The sequence below is a fragment of the Lontra canadensis genome, unplaced genomic scaffold (genome assembly GCF_010015895.1).
Source record: "Lontra canadensis isolate GAN:19392208 unplaced genomic scaffold, GSC_riverotter_1.0 scaffold82, whole genome shotgun sequence".
Taxonomy (NCBI): Eukaryota; Metazoa; Chordata; class Mammalia; order Carnivora; family Mustelidae; genus Lontra; species Lontra canadensis.
In genome coordinates this window covers 7,418,869-7,436,514 of record NW_022631076.1, presented here as the reverse complement: position 1 = coordinate 7,436,514, position 17,646 = coordinate 7,418,869, and the positions used below count along the sequence as shown (strand labels likewise).

The 17,646-nt window shown below is 37.0% G+C and overlaps 1 protein-coding gene across 3 annotated transcripts in view; it reads left to right on the top strand.

Moving 5' to 3' along the window:
• Positions 1-17,646, top strand: part of ME2 (malic enzyme 2) — a 56,044-nt gene that overhangs the window by 667 nt on the left and 37,731 nt on the right. For 2 of the 3 annotated variants that reach the window (XR_004385588.1, XM_032882485.1), the window contains exons 2-3: positions 7,103-7,222; positions 16,613-16,746. Coding sequence is in view for 2 of the 3 variants with exons in the window: in XM_032882485.1 (XP_032738376.1) it covers positions 7,115-7,222; positions 16,613-16,746 (242 nt within the window). In the remaining variant the exon portion in view is untranslated. Of the gene's footprint in view, positions 1-2,946; positions 2,966-7,102; positions 7,223-16,612; positions 16,747-17,646 lie in introns of those variants that run through there. The other variant, XM_032882486.1, reaches the window with a different exon arrangement.

The window sequence follows — 17,646 nt, the reverse complement described above, 5'->3', positions numbered from 1 at the left end:
ATTAGGCTGTGTGTGTGTGTGTGTGTGTGTGTGTGTGCGCGCGCGCGTTTGTTCGTTCCTATCTTTAAAGGAAGTTTGCTACAAGCTAGAAAGTTCTACGTTTGGACAGTTCTGCCCGTTCGTGTGAAATGGCATAAATAGACCAGAGCTGGCAGGTGTTTCTTTGACACTGGTGATGACCACCTCTGCTTGTGTGGTGGTGTTACATTTGCGGTCCAGGAATTGACTTCTTTCGTGGTTACAAAAACAATTTTAGAAAACATGTTGCCTTTTGATGAGAAGCTTATTCAAAATGATACATCTTAGTAGTAGCGCTTCCTTACAAAATGCATTATCTCCTTATCTGATTTATTTTCCTAATGCTTGTGGCAGCCGCTTCTAAGCAGAATAGTTAATAGCATTGTTTTTTTCTTTTAGTGTTGTAATTGCTAACAATAGAAGCACGTTTTAATTGTCAGTTCTGGGCCTGACATTGTTCTGTACATGAATCATCTTAAAATAACTCTTTGAGGTTGGTACTGTTATTTCTACTTAACAAATGAAGAAACTAAGGTTTAAGAAGGTTAAGTAACTTGCACAAGATCACAGATTTTATAGGTGGCCAAGTCTGGATTTGAACTCAGGCAATTTAACAAAACAGCTCCAGCTTAGTCACTCCTTAAGCATTGTTCATGTTGTTCAAGTAATTGCAATGTTGTACTCATTAATTTTACTCTTATCTTTACTCATGAATTTATTCTTTAGTTTCCAGGCATCCTGGAAGTTAGAGAAGAAACATTTGCTTGCACTTTCCTCTCCTCACCTTCCCTGTGTGTGTATTTGTATGTGTATGTATAATCTATTGTGTAACTACTAAAACTAAGTTACGTGGTACTATGTTACATGGTTTGCAGAAATACAGAAAAAACAGCTTAACTCTTGTCTTCTAATGTTGGACCTTTAAATAGCTTTGAACTTTGATTTGCAATCTGTGTTTGGTTCTCTTATGGTAGTTATAAAGACTTAATTAAAAGTTAAGCATAGAGCCCAGATATGCTGATAGAACTTTTATCATATATTAAGGAAATGTTGGGCTATGCTTTTGTAGAAGTTCTTCATTCTCTTGAAAATTAAATATACTCTTGCTCAGTACTTACTTCTGAGAAAGAACTACTGACAGGTTTGTCTTACAGGGTGTTTTTGTCTTTTAAAATACACTTGTTATGGAAGTATGTCAAAAATTCATAAAAGAAAAACTAATTTACCATTTAAGAATTTCTTTTGCAAATTAACTCCTATAAAGCTGCTCATAGATAACTTGTATCAAGTTTCCTATAAAAATAAGCTATTCTTAACTATATTAAATTTTATATTAAGTTAAACTAAAATAAATTCTAATTTATGTTGGTGAATTTTCGACAAACTTAGTCATATTTCATTTATTTATTTATTTTTTAAGTAGGATCCACACCCAACTTGGGGCTTGAATTCATGACCCTAAGATTGAAACCTGAGCTAAAATCAAGACAGATACTTAACAGACAAAGCCACTCAGGCACCCCAAATTCAGTCATATTTTAAAACATAAATAATAATTGAAACCTATAGTTGTCTACTGAGGATCAATTTTAGAAGGAGGACAAAATTCATACTATCAAAATCATTCTACATTTAATTTCCTAAAAATCTATTTTATAAAAAGTTAACTTTTATTTTAAAGTCATCATTTTGGTTATATGGCTCTATATTATATTTCCTTTGATCAATATGTACAAATTGCAAAAGTAATGGAAAATACTATATTGATTCTGTAGACATTGTTCAGAATGACATTTGATGTTGCCTGGCTCTGTATATCATCCAAATTCTAATCACTGACCTAGAGATTTAAATCGAAATAGTTTAAATAAGTGCTAACCATGAGTATCCTTATAGCCTCAAGGATTTCACAGTAGAAGATATTGATGCAGAAACTAACAGGCATTCAGAACTCATCTTCTGACCACCATAGTCTGTCACTACTACTAATAGTGCTTAAAGAACTAACATTTATAGAGCACTTAGAGGGCACTGTGATAAGCATCTTACATGGATTATCTAATAAAAATCTTAAAATGACACTGTTTAGTAGGTCCTGTTATTATCCCCATTTGAGTGATGAGAAAGCTGCAACAGACTTATTCAAAATCAGAGTAAGAATTGGCCAAACCAGGATTTAAACCCAATAGTTTGATTCCAGAGCTTGCCTTTGACTACTCTGCTAAACTGCCTGGATATGGATTTTATTGAATAAACTTTCACGTCAAGTAGTCAGGCTCTTTATGATGATGATAAAGCTCTTAATTGCTTGATACTTTGTAAATATCATCATTACTACACACAGCTCTGCAAACCAGAGTTCCCTCTCCCTTGTTTCATTGATGAGAGAAATGAGACTTCTAAGGCAGTCCTGAGACTTTTGGACTTGATGGGCAAGTGTGTATAGGGGGACAATTGGGACCAGACATACACTGCCAACTTTTAATTCTATTAAGGTTAAGGACTCTTTTAAGAACTATTGAAATCCACCATCACCATCTTTTCATAAAAGAAAAGACTTTTTATCACCAAACAGATAAGGAGATCATAATTAGAATAGGAAAACGAAGAGAATAAATTTTGTTTTATGAAGAACTATATTGCATTGCTCAGTTTTTCTCATTTGGCCACACAGCAGTGAGAAATGTGTCCCAGGCTAACACCAATTCAGAAGCCGTTGGGAATGTCTGGGTGACACAACCGCATCCAGAGTGGTGATGGGCTGAGTCCAGATTCCGATCCCAGTCGGACTGCAGAGCTTGTGCTCATTGCACTCAGTCACGACCTCTAATTTCTGTCTCCCTTGCAGTGACCTCCTTTAACCCCAAGTAGGGGGCCAGGGAGAGTTGTCTCCAGCAGCCAGTGGTCTAGCAGTTCCTGTCCTGGTCCAGCTTGTAAACACCAGAGAGTAAGTTCCAGGGCAAGGCAATGTGAATGACACACCGGGGGGAGAAACCAGAGGCAGATCTCAGTATTCCAGAAGCTGTCAAGGAAGCAAGCGGCTTGATTTTACATGTCAATTAAAAATTAGAAACGCTGCCTTTTGGTTCCTGTTTTTACTTCACTCATTCTTCGACTTCTCCTTCCAACCCACCTGCATAACAGCGTTTTATCTTGTTGCCTCTCATTGTTCTTATTACTGGTATTTAAGCCTACCTGTCTATCTCTTATTCCTTGGTTTTAGTTTTGGCAGATTTTTTTTTCCTTAATTCTTTTTTTAACTTATGACCACTGTTTTCAAGACACTATTAAAATTACCTTTACATTTTATTTTATTCTCTATCACTCACTAACAAAGTAATTTTAGTGATTAAACATTCTTTAATTATAATACTTTTTTGCATATAGTCTCATTTGATCATCATAATTATCTATAAGGTAGATTTGACAAGTGATGTTATCTTTATTATACAGACTAAATTCAGTATTAGGTAGAAGCAAAACTTTAACCAGGAACTGAAAATAGATTTCATGTATTAGAATGCTGCTCTTAAGTTAAATTCTGAAAGGTAAAACTTTAATCTTCCTTACTCGCAGTGTCAGTTCTTCTGGCCACTAAATGTGGGACTTCTCCCCCCACAACCCCGCTCCCCCGCAATTCTCCAATTCTCAGCAGATGCTGATTGGGTTTGCTTTAATGTAACTTAATTCTGACACTGTCCATATGGAGATAGCTTCAGATCCCATAGGTTAAGGATTAGGTCCCAAAAGACAGCCCCTACTTGAGATGCCAATCCTAAGTCCCAGGTTGTGACCCATACTTCTGACCAACTCTCTATAAATCGAGGCTTCGCACAACCCCCTCTGTTTCGATGATTTGCTATAATGGCACACAGGCTTACTTACATTTGCTGGTTTATTATAAAATGATACAACTCAGGAACAGAGGGAAGGGCTACATAGAACTATGTATTGATGGGGGTGGGGGTGGAGAGGCATAGAGCTTACTTATCTTGCCTGGGTGTGCCATCCCCCCGCACCTAGATGTGTTCACCAACATGAAAGCTCAACAGATCTCCTTGTTAAAAAGGGCCCCTGCCCACTTCCATTTCTGGAGGTTCTGGAGGTTCTGGAGGGGGGCAGTAAATTTCTACTCTCTAATCACTTGGTGTTTCTGGTGACCAGCTCTATCTGAGGCTTTGCAGTGGTCCATCCTAGGTCACCTCATAAGCATAAACTCGAATGTGATCAAAAGTGTCTTCTTATGAGTAACAAAAAATACTCCTCTATCATTCAGGAAATTCCAAAGATTTTTAGGAGCTCTGTTCCAGAAACTGGGGACAAAAACCAAATGTATTTCTTTTTTTATTATTTATTTATTTATTTATTTATTTTAAAAAGATTTTATTTATTGATTTGACAGAGAGAGATCACAAGTAGACAGAGAGGCAGGCAGAGAGAGAGAGAGAGGGAAGCAGGCTCCCTGCTGAGCAGAGAGCCCGATGCGGGACTCGATCCCAGGACCCTGAGATCATGACCTGAGCCGAAGGCAGCGGCTTAACCCACTGAGCCACCCAGGCGCCCTATAGTTCTTTTTTTAAAAAAGATTTTATTTATTCATTCATGGAGGGGGTGCAGAGGGAGAGTGAGAGGCAGTGAATCTGAAGCAGACTCCGCCCTGGAGCCTGTCTTGGGGCCCGACCTCAGGATCGTGAGATCATGACCTGAGCAGAAATCAAGAGTCAGACATTTAACTGACTGAGCCCCCCAGATATATTTCTTATCATACCACAAGTACTAATGACAAAATAATTTTTTTTCAGATTGCCTTTGATTTAAAGTAAAAAGTATTCTATACTATATCGTAGATTTGCCTACCTCACCAATATACTGGAATACTAACCCAGTTTTTTGGTACCAAAGTTTTAATTTTGACAAATAATGCTGTCTTTCCTGGAAGAACCACACAAACACATAATCAGTGCAACCATTTCAGTCTTTGAAATTTATTTTGAAATGATTTGAAAGGCTTTGGTTGCATATATCATACTTCTTGGCCCCTTAATACTTCACTGTGTTTTCAGGACAAGTATATCTCTTCCATATGGTTATCAAATACAGAAAATTTAATATTTCATAGTACTTTTATTTAAGCTACAGTATATCTTTTAGTTTTGCCAGTTGTCCCAATAAGTGTCCTTGATAGCATTTTTTTTTTTATTCAGGCTTTGCATTTAGTTGTCATATGTTCAGTCTTCTTTATTTTATTTTTTATTTTTTTTTTAAGATTTTATTTATTAATTTGACACAGAGAGAGAGAGAGAGAGATCACAAGTAGGCAGAGAGGCAGGCAGAGAGAGAAAGGGGGAAGCAGGCTCCCACTGAGCAGAGAGCCTGATATGGGGCTCGATCCCAGGACCCTGAGATCATAACCTGAGCTGAAGGCAGAGGCTTAACCCACTGAGCCACCCAGGCACCCCCTGTTCAGTCTTCTTTAAATTGCAGTAGTTCCTTAGTGTCTTTCACTAACATTTTAAAGTGACCCAATTATTTTGTTGTATATCTCTCATAATTCTTTTTTATTATTACTGAAGTATATTTGGCATATGACATTGTATAAATTTAAGGCATATAATATTAATTAGATATATTTATATATTATAATATGTTTGTCATTGTAGTGATAATTGTCACCTCTCATGTTATATAATTATCATTTTTTTTTTTAGTGGTTGGAACAATTAAGACCTAGTCTCTTAAAAAGTTTGATGATTATAATACAATGTTATCTATATTCACTATACTACGCATTAGATCTTTAGGAGTTATTATTTCTTAGGACTCTCACTGCAAGTTTGTATCTTTAAACATCTGTCCTGTCCTCCCACCCCCAGTCCACATCTTTCATGATTCTTGATGTCCTTGTAATCATATAAATTTTTTGTTTTTGTGGACACATTTATGCACCACATTTATAGGAAATATCCAGAATCGGTAAATCCATAACGACAGAAAACAGGTTGCTGGTTGTAGGCACTGGAGGAGGGAAAGAACTGCTTAAATGGGTAGTGTTTCCTTCTGGGATGGTGATGATGTTTTGGAACTAGGAAGAGGTGGGTTGCACAACATTGTGGATTTTCTAATCCCTCTCAGTTGTTCACTTTGAAATGGCAAGTTTTGTTGTGTGAATTCACTTCCATAAAATTAACTTAAAAAATAATCTCACTGTAATGGTTTGCTGCGCTCCATATACAAACCTTGATTTCTAAGCAAATAAAAATTCCAGTAAAAAACTTATTGCGGGATGATTTCAATGATTTGTAATGATTAAGATAAATGGGCTTTGCAAGTTCATTTTGGGTGGGAGAATTGATATGCAGAAGAATCTATTGTATCCTTATTTTAAATATTTAATGTGCAATATATTATGTGGAGTTTTCCATTTTGAAAAATTTCCATGTGTCTGTGATGGTCGTGAAAAGGCAAAAACATGTTTTCTAGCCAATTTGCGTGTTTTATATTAAGTAACAGGTTTTTTGAAAAGAAAAAATATTTAGTATATTACCTTTAAACACTGACTGTATTAATACATTAAAATTATACAGCTAGATTAAGAGTTTGAATGGCTTCTCTTCCTCTGGATGTTTATGCTCCAGGATTTCCTGGTAACTTACTTTTCCACCTTCAACCTAAACTCCCATACGCATTTACATGGACCATACCGTATGTCTTTGTTTACTAGATGTTACCTTGTTTCTTAATTGCTGGATTTCTTTCTTTCTCTCACAATCAGGAGATACATACCTTGCCACACTTGTGGCTTAGAAAAAGAATGAGTGTTTAGCACACTGTAGTATACAGTACATACAAAATAACAATGATGACTAACCAGGGACTTAGAGTATTATCAGGAAAAGTCAGTCGTTGTTTTCACCCAGTTACTTTTTTACAATGGTTACAACCTGTAGAAACATAAATGTACTTTGATAAAGCTTTTTCAAGTGTGGAAAATTAAGCTTTCTGTATCTGCTTTTGAAAACTGATACCTAATGTGCATGCATTCTGTAATATGTTTCTCATCCGTTATCTGCTGCCTTTTCCTCAGGTGAAAGGAAAGATGTTGTCCCGGTTAAGAATAGTTGCTACTCCCTATACTCTAGCATGTCGTCATATGCACATAAAAGAAAAAGGCAAGACACTCATGTTGAACCCAAGAACAAACAAGGTTAGTAACATTAATACTAACATAACATTTTCTCTCTTCCTGGTAAAGATTTGATATATTTTAGGCTGATAGAGTATGAACTTTTTAAATTTTGTAGCTTTATACTAAAATTATTCAGAGGTATTTGCTTTTTCTGTATGACTTTCCACTTTTCTCCACATGGCAAGAATCACAGCTACTTGATGGGTCTGTTTCACCACTCAAATTCTACTACCAGAAGAAGATTGACTTTGTTTCCTGGTTTCAGCTAAAAAATATCCCTAGAATAGCAGTCTGCCCAGAACTTTCAGGCAGTGGGGGATACTTAGATTTACCCAGCTCAAATCCAACTGAGCCCTTGGAAGATGGGGTTAAAATTGTAAAATGAACTATTGTCTAATGTCTGCACCTCCACCCAACTTCTTGGACACAGATCATTGCACACAAGTGCTTTTGCCCATTAATCTCACAGTACTGCTTCATGGTGGAGAGACTTCCAGCCCCCTCTTTATAGTCTTGGGGTAGAAGTGATGGGCATTATTGATACCTAGTCTTGCCTTTACTCCATGGCCAAGCTGTGTTCAGTGGGCAAGTCCCTCTCTGTTTTCTAGTGGAGATAGGAATTAGTAAGTACATGTATTTCTAGAAAACGATTTCTCACCAAAAGCTTGTAAGAGGATACACTGAGTTCATTGTAATGGGTGAAATTTATCTCTTGGGAATAATGCATACAGTTAAGGTATGACTTATTTTAAAACAACAGTCATCAGAAATTTGCCAATGCTGTTTATTTCCCATGGTGGGGGTTAAGGATAACTAATTGTACAGTATGATATGTTTTGAAGGATTTCAGGCCTACAAAGGGAAATTGACCAGGGGCTACCCAGACTGCCTTATTTTTGCATTTTTGGTACCTAAGACAGAATGAGAATTCAGCAGGTAGTAGTGAATTGAATGAAGCTTAATGAGGGATATTCTAATGCTCTCTTGTTTTTGCCTCACTTCCCCAAATCTTGCTTGCTCTTCAAGATGCAACTCATTCAAAGTCAAGTTCTCCTGTAGCAAATTTTCGTACACCATAGACTGGAATAATGGCTCCCTTCTCTGAAGCCCTATAGCAGTTTTTGTCTTCCTGTTCCTGTAGCAAGTAATCAACATCTTGCTGTGTGCTTCCTTTCATGCCTTAAGTTGTCATTGAAGTAATTGTTGGTATTTACGTTTTCATGAATTTATATTTCTTACCTATATTTTGGGACCATTCAAAATTTTATGTTTTTTACAATGCCATGGGTATAGTAAATATTTGCTAATTATGTTGGTCTTATTTTTTTATCCTTAAACTACTTAAAGCATACTATGAGGGAATTGTGAGTAATTTATAAGGTAGTTTAAGTAGCAAATTAATTTTAAGGAGGAGGGTAGTCTAAAATGCATCACAGTACTTCTGCAAAGATAGTAACTAATGCTCTGGGCCTCTGAGATCTTGACGGTTGGATAGCATCTGTAAGGTTACCTCACTGAAGGATAATTTTTGGAAACCCCTTAAACATCAGGAAGAGTTTTTTGTTGTGCATGTTTAAGAAGGAACATAAACTAGGGATTCCTGATTTGAGGGTCGTGAAATCCTTGGGGACTTGAAAGACATCAGATTTGTGCTTCAAACATCATAGGCTAAATGTTTTAAGAGTATGTTGCTGCTATGATTAATAAAATAATAATTTTAGACAGTATTGAATTCTTTTGAGATTGTGATTTTTTTTTAAAGATTTTATTTATTTCACAGAGAGAGAGAGAGAGATCACAAGTAGGCAGAGAGGCAGGCAGAGAGAGAGGGGGAAGCAGGCTGCCCGCTGAGCAGAGAGCCCGCTGTGGGGCTCGATCCCAGGACTCCGAGATCATGACCTGAGCCGATGGCAGAGGCTTAACCCACTGAGCCACCCAGGTGCCCCTGTCTGTGATCTTTTAAGATGTCTGTAATCACTGTCTACTAAAGGCAGACCTGTTACTATGTCTTTAAGGCTTTTTCAATTTGGTAAATAGTGTACAGGTCAGTGACATTTAAGAACATTCACTGTGGTGCCTCCATCACCTGAAATGGAAACCCAGAAGCCATTCTGCAGTCACAGCCCCCATCCCCCACCACCTTCTCAGCCCCTGGCAACCACAAATCTGTTTTCTCTTCCCTATAGATTTACCAATTCTAGTATGAATATGAAATTCTTTATGACATTTTTAAAAAGTCCTTATATGTTAAAGGAGTGGACATCATTGTGCCAGGTTATATGCAGGTGTTCTGGTGTGCATTTGGATTCACTAGCCATGAAACTTTGGGTCTTTATTTAACCTCTCCAGATCTCAGTTTTCTCACTTAAATCATGTAGGTGATACATTTTGAAATGTTCAAAAGGCTGTGTGTGTGGAAGGTTGGCTTTCCCCTTCTCTCTTTATGCTCATATGGTAACCTTTTTAGATAACTTTTTGAACCTCATCTCTGTATCCTGTAGGAATGTATGCACTTTCCAGTTTGTACCTGGAGCTCTGGTTTAATGGTTCTTGGTTCTTTGAGGTTTTTTGTTTGTTTTTATTTTAACTCCCCTGGCCACACCTCTAATAAACTAATTCAGAATTTTCTTTTTTATTTGCATAAGTAACAATTACATTACAACTAATAAAAGAAAGAAAGATCACATTCCTACCATCCCAGTAGATCATCTGTTTTTATTTTGCCAAAGCCCCTTAAGAGTATATTTACTTTGAAGATCCTAGGATACAATTTTACATGTCATTTTCCTACTGGGAATAGTATTTTACAAATAATCTCTATGATGCCTCATAAGCCTTCTATATATGGCTGCATCACAGTCCAGTAGGTAGATCTAGACTCACAGAGACTGAAGAGAGACCCAGCTTGACCCTTACAGGCTGTGTGATCTTCAGTGTAGCTACAACTTCCCAGATCCCAGTTTCTTCATCTGAACTGTTGTGGAGAAAAAGGAATATTGTAAAGCTACTTTAAGCACTGTAAATTCTATGTAAGTGTGAGTTACTCCCTTCAGGGGATGTTTTATAATTTGGTTAGTCATGATGCTATTGTCGAATATTGTTTTCAGTCTTGACATTATGCATCGTTAGTTACTAGTTAGCAGTTTTGTAAGTAGGTATTTGGTGACTTCTTAATTCCTGACGGTTTATTCTAACTACACTTCAAGGGAAGCAAATAGAAGGGGCTTTTTCTTTCTTCCCAGTATGTTTACATGTATATTCAAATCTAGTTAATGGATTTTTATCAATACTGGCTTATGTGAAGAAATTGAGTGTGTCTAGAGGAAAATAGCTCAGGGGATCTTTCAGGATCAGCCAAAGAAGACACACTTCCACGCTGCTAAATGGGAGGGCATTGTTGAGGAATAGATGAGAAAAGGGCAGACATGGAGAGACAGGTGACCTGGGGAGATGGAGGAGGAGGAAAAACGGACCGTTAAAGAACTGATCGAGGCGTTCATTTGAAGCTAATGTCATCTTTGTGGGCGTGTTTCACTTGTTAATACCAGGCTGGCAAATTTAAGCATTTGATCAATTACTAACTTAAATACTTACTATATAAAAGTTTTTTTTTTTTTTTTTAAGATTTTATTTATTTATTTGTCAGAGACAGAGAGAGTGAGCAAGCACAGGCAGACAGAGGCAGAGGGAGAAGCAGGCTCCCTGCCGAGCAAGGAGCCCGATGTGGGACTCGATCCCAGGACGCTGGGATCATGACCTGAGCCGAAGGCAGCCGCTTAACCAACTGAGCCACCCAGGCGTCCCATAAAAGTGTTTTTTAAATCATTTTAATTTCTACCCTGCATTATAAATAAAATGCTTTCTTTTTTCACTTTTTTTTTTTTTTTTTTTTTTTTTAAGTAGGCTCCTCACCCAACGTGGGGCTTGAACTCATGACTCTGAGATCAAGACCCAAGCTGAGATCAACAGTTGGACACTTGGGGCTCCTGAGAGGCTCAGTTTTTTAAGCATCTGACTCTTGATTTCGGCTCAGGTCATGATCTCAGGGTCATGTGGTGGAGCCGCATGTCGGGTTCTGTATTCAGCTTGGAGTCTGCTTGAGATTCTCTCTCTCCTGTCCCTCCCACTGCTCATTCACTCTCTCTCTCAATAAAGAAATAAATAAAATCTAAAGAGTTGCACACCCAACTGACTGAGCTACCCAGGCACCCCAAATATACACTTTTGAGTGTCCCTTCAACCTAACTTTTGAGTGTCCCTTGAACCTCAGTAGGAGATAGGCAGTGACACCTTGTGTAACCAAGTCATTTACCTTTGCCGGTAGGGTAGGTAAGGCACCTTTAAGTGAAATAATTAGTTCATTTAAATCTAAATTTTAGGGGTACCTGGCTGGCTTACCATGTGACTCTTGATCTTAGGGTCATGAGTTCATGCCCTGCATTGGGTGCTGAGCTTACTTAAATAAATGGGTAATTTAATTTAAAAAAATAAATAAGGTTTAGCTTTTCCACTTTAGTCTTGTACTAAAGTGGGAAAAGGAAGTAAGGGTGAAAGTTTGGGTTTTACTTCTTTTATATATCCCAGCCTTAGGTAAAATCTTAGGAGAAACATGAGTTGCAAAGATTTAGAGATTTCAGTATTCTCCCTTTCTCCTTTTTCCAGTATAGCTAAAGGTTTGTCAGTTTTGTACATCCTTTCAAAGAACCAATTTTTGGGTTCACTGATTTATTTTTCCAGTTGTTTTTTCTGTTATCTATTTCATTTATTGTCACTCCGATCTTTTGTATTTCCTTCCTTTTTACTTCAGGTTTAGTTTGCTCTTTCGCTCCCCTGCTAGTTTTTTTTCTTTCTTCCATTTTTTTTTTTAAAGATTTTTATTTATTTATTTTGAGAGAGAGAGAAAGAGAAAGAGAGAGCATGAGCAAGGTGAAGGGCAGATGGAGAAGCAGACTTCCTGCTGAGCAGGGGGCTCAATGTCGGATTCGTTGCTGGGACTCCAGGATAATGACCTGAGCTGAAGGCAGACACTTAACTGACTGAGCCAACCAGGTGCCCTTCCCTGGTAGTTTCTTAAGGTATAAATTTAGATTATTGATTCAAAATCTTTCAACCTTTTTAGTGTGGGCATTTATACCTGTGAATTTCCCTATAGGCATTGTTTTCACTGCATCCCCATAAGTTTTGGTATGTGTGTTTTAATTCATCTCCAAGTATCTTCTAATTTCCTTTGTGATTTCTTCTTTGGTCAGTTGGTCATTTTGGAGTGTGTTGTTTGAAATCCACATATTTGTGAATTCCCCAAATTTCCTTCTATTGCTGATTTTTAATCTCATTGCATTATGGTAGGAGATCATATTTGGATTTAAATCCTTTTAAATTTATTGAGACTTGTTTTATGGTTTAAGACTATGCTTTATGTTTAATTCCATGGGCCCTCAATTTGAAGGATGTGTTTCCTGCTGCTCTTGCGTGAAATGTGCCATACGTGTCTGTCAGGTTTAGTCGCTTTATAGTGTTGCTCAGGTCTTCTGTTTCCTTTTGATTTTCTATGTAATTGTTTTCTCCATTATTGGAAATGAGGTATAGAAGTCTCCAACTTGTCTTTCTTCCTCGGATTCTGTCAGTTTTTGTTTCATGTATTCTGGGCTTTTTTCACAGATGCATATATATTTATAATTGTTACATCTTTTTAATAGATTGACCTTTTTATCATTATAGAATGTCCTTCTCTATGAACAATGTGTATTTCACAATCATTTTGTTTGTTATTAATTTAGCCATTCCAGCTCTCTTTGGCTTACTATTTACATGGTGTATCTTTTTCCATCCTTTTACTTTCTACCTAATTGTGTTTTGAATCAAACTGTGTCTCCTGTAGACAGCATAAAATTGGATTGTGTTCTCCATCTTGCCAATCCATACCTTTTTTTTTTTTTTAAAGATTTTATTTATTTATTTGACACAGAGAGAGAGATCACAAGTAGGCAGAGAGGCAGAGAGAGAGGAGGAAGCAGGCTCCCTGCTGAGCAGAGAGCCTGATGCGGGGCTCGATCTCAGAACCCCGAGACCATGACCCGAGCCAAAGGTAGAGACTTAACCCTCTGAGCCACCCAGGTGCCCCAATCCATGCCTTTTTATTATAGATTTTTATCCATTTACATTGATAAGATATGTTATGTCCGTCATTTTGCTGTTGGTTTTCTAAGTGTCTTTTTTTGTTCCTCTATTTCTCCATTGTTCCCTTCCTTTGTGTTAAACTACATTTTCTAATATACCATTTTAATTCCCTTGTCATTTCTTCTAGTGCCTTTTTCTGAATTATTGTCTTAGTGGTTTGCTCTGGGGATGATAATTACCATTTTCATAACAATTTAATTCAGACTGATTCCAACTTAATTTTAATAGTACATACAAACCGTTCTCGTATAGTTCCATCCATTCCTTCTGTCTGCTTTGTCATAAAAATTACATGTTTATACATTGTTTGATCATCAATACAGATTTATAATTATTTCTTTATGTAGTTGTCTTTTAAGTCAGGTAGGAGAGACAAAGAGCTACAAACAAAAAAAAAACACATTCATACTGACTTTTATATTTACCTATATGGTGATCTTACCTGTGTTCTTTATTTCTTTGTGTAGATTTGAGTTACTGTCCAGTGTCTTTCTTTCACCCTAAAGGACTCCCTTTGATATTCCTTGTGAAACAGGCCTGCCAACAATGAGTACTCTATCTTTATTTGAAAACATCTAAATTTCTTCTTCATTTTTAGATAATTTTGTAAGGATTTAGAAATTCTTGGTTGACAGCTTTTTTTTTTTCTTTCAGCACTTTTAATATGTCATCCTACTGCATTATGGCCTCTGTGGTTTCTGTTAAGAAATTAGCTGCTCCTCTTTTTGAAGGTCCCCTGTGCATGTTGAGTGACTTCTCCCTGCTTTCAAGTTTCTTCTTTTAGCTTTTAACAGTTTGAACGTGACATTTCTAGATGTAGATCTCTTTGAGTTTTTTCCCGGATTGGAGCTGTTGAGTTTCTAGGATGTGTGTTTCTTCTAGGGGTAATGTTTCTCACCAAATTTGAGAAGCTTTTGGGCATTACTTCTTCAAATATTCTTTTGTCCTTTTCTCTTCTTGCCTTCTGGGACTCCTGTTATGCATACGTTGGCACACTTGATGGTGTCCCACAGGTCTCTGAGGCTCTGTTCATATTTACTCATTGCTTTTTCTCTCTTCTCAGACTGGATTATCTCAATTGACTTTTCTTTATGTTTGCCGATCCTTTCTTCCACCTGCTCAAATCTGCTGTTTAGTCCCTCTGAATCTTTTTATTTCAGTTATTGTACTTTGAATTCCAGAATTTCTATATTTGGTTCTTTTTTTACATCTCTTCATTGATATTCTGTAGTTAGTGGGATATCATTCTTGTATTTCCCTTTAGTTCTTTAGATGTGGTATCCTTTAGGCCTTTGAATATATTCAAAATCACTGAAGTCTTTAGTTAGTATAATGTTTGAGCTTCCTCAGGGACAGTTTCTATTAACTAACTACTCTTTTTCCTGTGTATGAGCCAGACTTTGTCTTTTTGCATGTCTTACAATTTTTTGTTGAAAACTGGACATACTCAATAATGTGACTTCTCTGGAAACCAGATATTCCTCCCAGGGTTTCTTGTATTGCTATTGTCTGTTTAGTGACATTTCTGAACTAATGCTTTTAAGGTGTGTAAAGTATACTTGAACTATTTAAAATCTTCATCTTGTTTTGATATGCCCACTAAAGTCTGCTTTGTTGGCTTAGTCATCAACTAGTATTTAGAGACTTAAATACCTAAGGGCTCTGTGTACATTTGGGGGCGTGCCTTTTGTACTTAGGCAGTTTACAACTACACATCAGCCTTTACCTCCTGCTTACACAGAGCCTCAAGATTAACCAGAGGTGGGAGCTAAGGGCCTTCCCAAGTCTTTCCTGGACTTGCCGATAGCTCCCAGTGATCATCTAGATTCTTGGGAACATTTGAAGCTTTTCAAATTCCCAACCACCCTGTGGACATTTTGTTCCTCGGCTTTTCCTTTTCAGCTTTTTGGTTAGCCTATTGTTTGCCTCAGCTGTTATCCACTGCCTTAGGCAGCTCCCATGTTAAATAATTACTTCTGATTGTTTTCAACAAGCTCTTCTGGAGAAAAACCTGTTCACACTGGGTGAACTCCAGATCATATTTAATAAAGCCTTGCAAGTGGGGTTGTCCACTAAACCACCAGACAGGCCAAAAAATGACAAATTTCCTGAGTATGGGACTGTAGAATTATCTCCAACCTCTCTTTAGTAGCTGCCAGGCTCTGTTTTTCAAAGCTTATTGTTTCATAATGATTGCTGTTTTCTAGGCTACTGTGGAGCTGGGGAGGGAAGCATAGGAATAAGGCAAATAAAAATGTCACAAAGCTTGCTGTTCTTATGAGAATTCAGCTGTTTTTCTTGAATAAAATGTCCCCTGATTGCTGAAGCCTTTGATTAGTTTCCAGAATTCCAAAGAAGTTTATTCTGATCACTTGGCCAATGTTCTTACCGTTTTTGTAGAGGAAAAGATTTGGGAAATCCTTACTCTGGCATTTTCACTGACATCACTTCTATGAAAAGAATTTAACACACAACTGAATATCAGAAATTGGAAAAGATTTTCTTATGACATAGGTTCATTTCTTCCTAAGTACCATTGCTTCCTTTGCCCTCTAACTCAGCCTCTCTTTCTAGTGAGGGTAGCTCTATCATCAGTTTGGTCTGTGTTCTTTCAAGCTGTATTCTGTTAATTTCATTTCTAATGTATGGATATATCTGTGTATATGTACTTTATGTGGGTTTTCTGAACATAACAGTCAACAGTGAGTGTGTTTGATTTGCAACTTGCTTTTTTTTCCTTGACTATATGTCTTTGAGGTAATTGTACATAACTGGAGATCTGTGTTTAAGTATATGGTATTTCATGGTATGGAAATACCATAGGTTCCTTAACTGTTCCATAATTAATGGGCTTTTAGTTAGCTTGTAATAGTCAAGAAAACTAGAAACAGTACTATAGTCTTTTTGTATACTTGTCTTTATTTTATGTATGAATATTTCTCTAAGAAGACTGTCTAGATGTAGTGTATGTGCATTAGATTTTAAAAATATTTTTAAGTTGTCTTTTTAAAAACTTAAACCTGTTTACATTTCCAGCAATGATATGTGAGAGTAACTCTTTTACCACACCGTTACCATTATTAGAGATGACCAGTCTTACAGATTTTTGACAGTGTGGGCAAAATGATATCATACTGATTTTTTAAAAATTTACATTTAAATTACATTTTGTAGGATAGTACCATTGCAACCTCAGTAAACAATGATTTTTCATCCTTTTCTCCTTTTTAGGGAATGGCATTTACATTACAAGAACGACAAATGCTTGGTCTTCAAGGACTTCTACCTCCCAAAATAGAGACACAAGATATTCAAGCTTTACGATTTCATAGAAACGTAAAAAAATTGAATGGCCCTTTGGAAAAGTAAGAGTCGATTAAATGTTTAGTTCTTTATTGATGCTCTGATCAGGAAAATTGGGAACATTATGGTTGTTGTTGCATAAGAAATATGCAGTCTTATAATGAAGTTTGTGTTTTAGGCAGTTAACTGTTATTTTTATAATGTTTATGTTTCCTTTATTTCACTGAATATTTGTGTTCACTATTGTAAAATTTAGCAGAAATCTATTATTTATTTATTTATTTGACAGAAATCACAAGTAGGCAGAGAGGCAGTCTGTGGGGGGTGGGGGGTGGGGAGCAGGCTCCCTGCTGAGCAGAGACCACCCCCCCATGCAGGGGCTCAATCCCAGGACCCTGAAATCATGACCTGAGCTGAAGACAGAGGCTTAACTCACTGAGCCACCCAGGTGCCCCAGAAATCTATTTTTTAAGCCTAAAATCACAGAACATTTCAGCTGTGATTGGAATATTAGAAGCAAAAACTGTCACCTAATTTGTACCCTTTCTCTTCAACAACTTTTATTAATCCTCTGCTTTGTGTGTGTCACTATACTAGTCACTGAGGTTGTGAAGTAAGTAAAAGATAGGTGATCAGTTAATATGTCATCCAATCCAGGGGAGTGAAAAAGAGAAGTAACTGAAACTGTCCCAGGTAAAACGGAGTGTATTGGCACCCCATAGCACACAGCCCTGCATTCTAGGAGCTCATCAGTAGTTATACTGTGATCATCATCATACACTATACTGCAGTGTGCAGCAGAGAAAAGGTACATGCAGAGGATATTCTGAACTTAAAGAGTAACTAACCGAGCTTAAAGAGTACATTAAAGCTTCCTAGAGAAGTGATGCCTGAGCTGAGTTTTAAACAGTACGTTACAAGGGATAGGTAACATGAGAAAGAAGGGCAAGGTATTCTGTGTA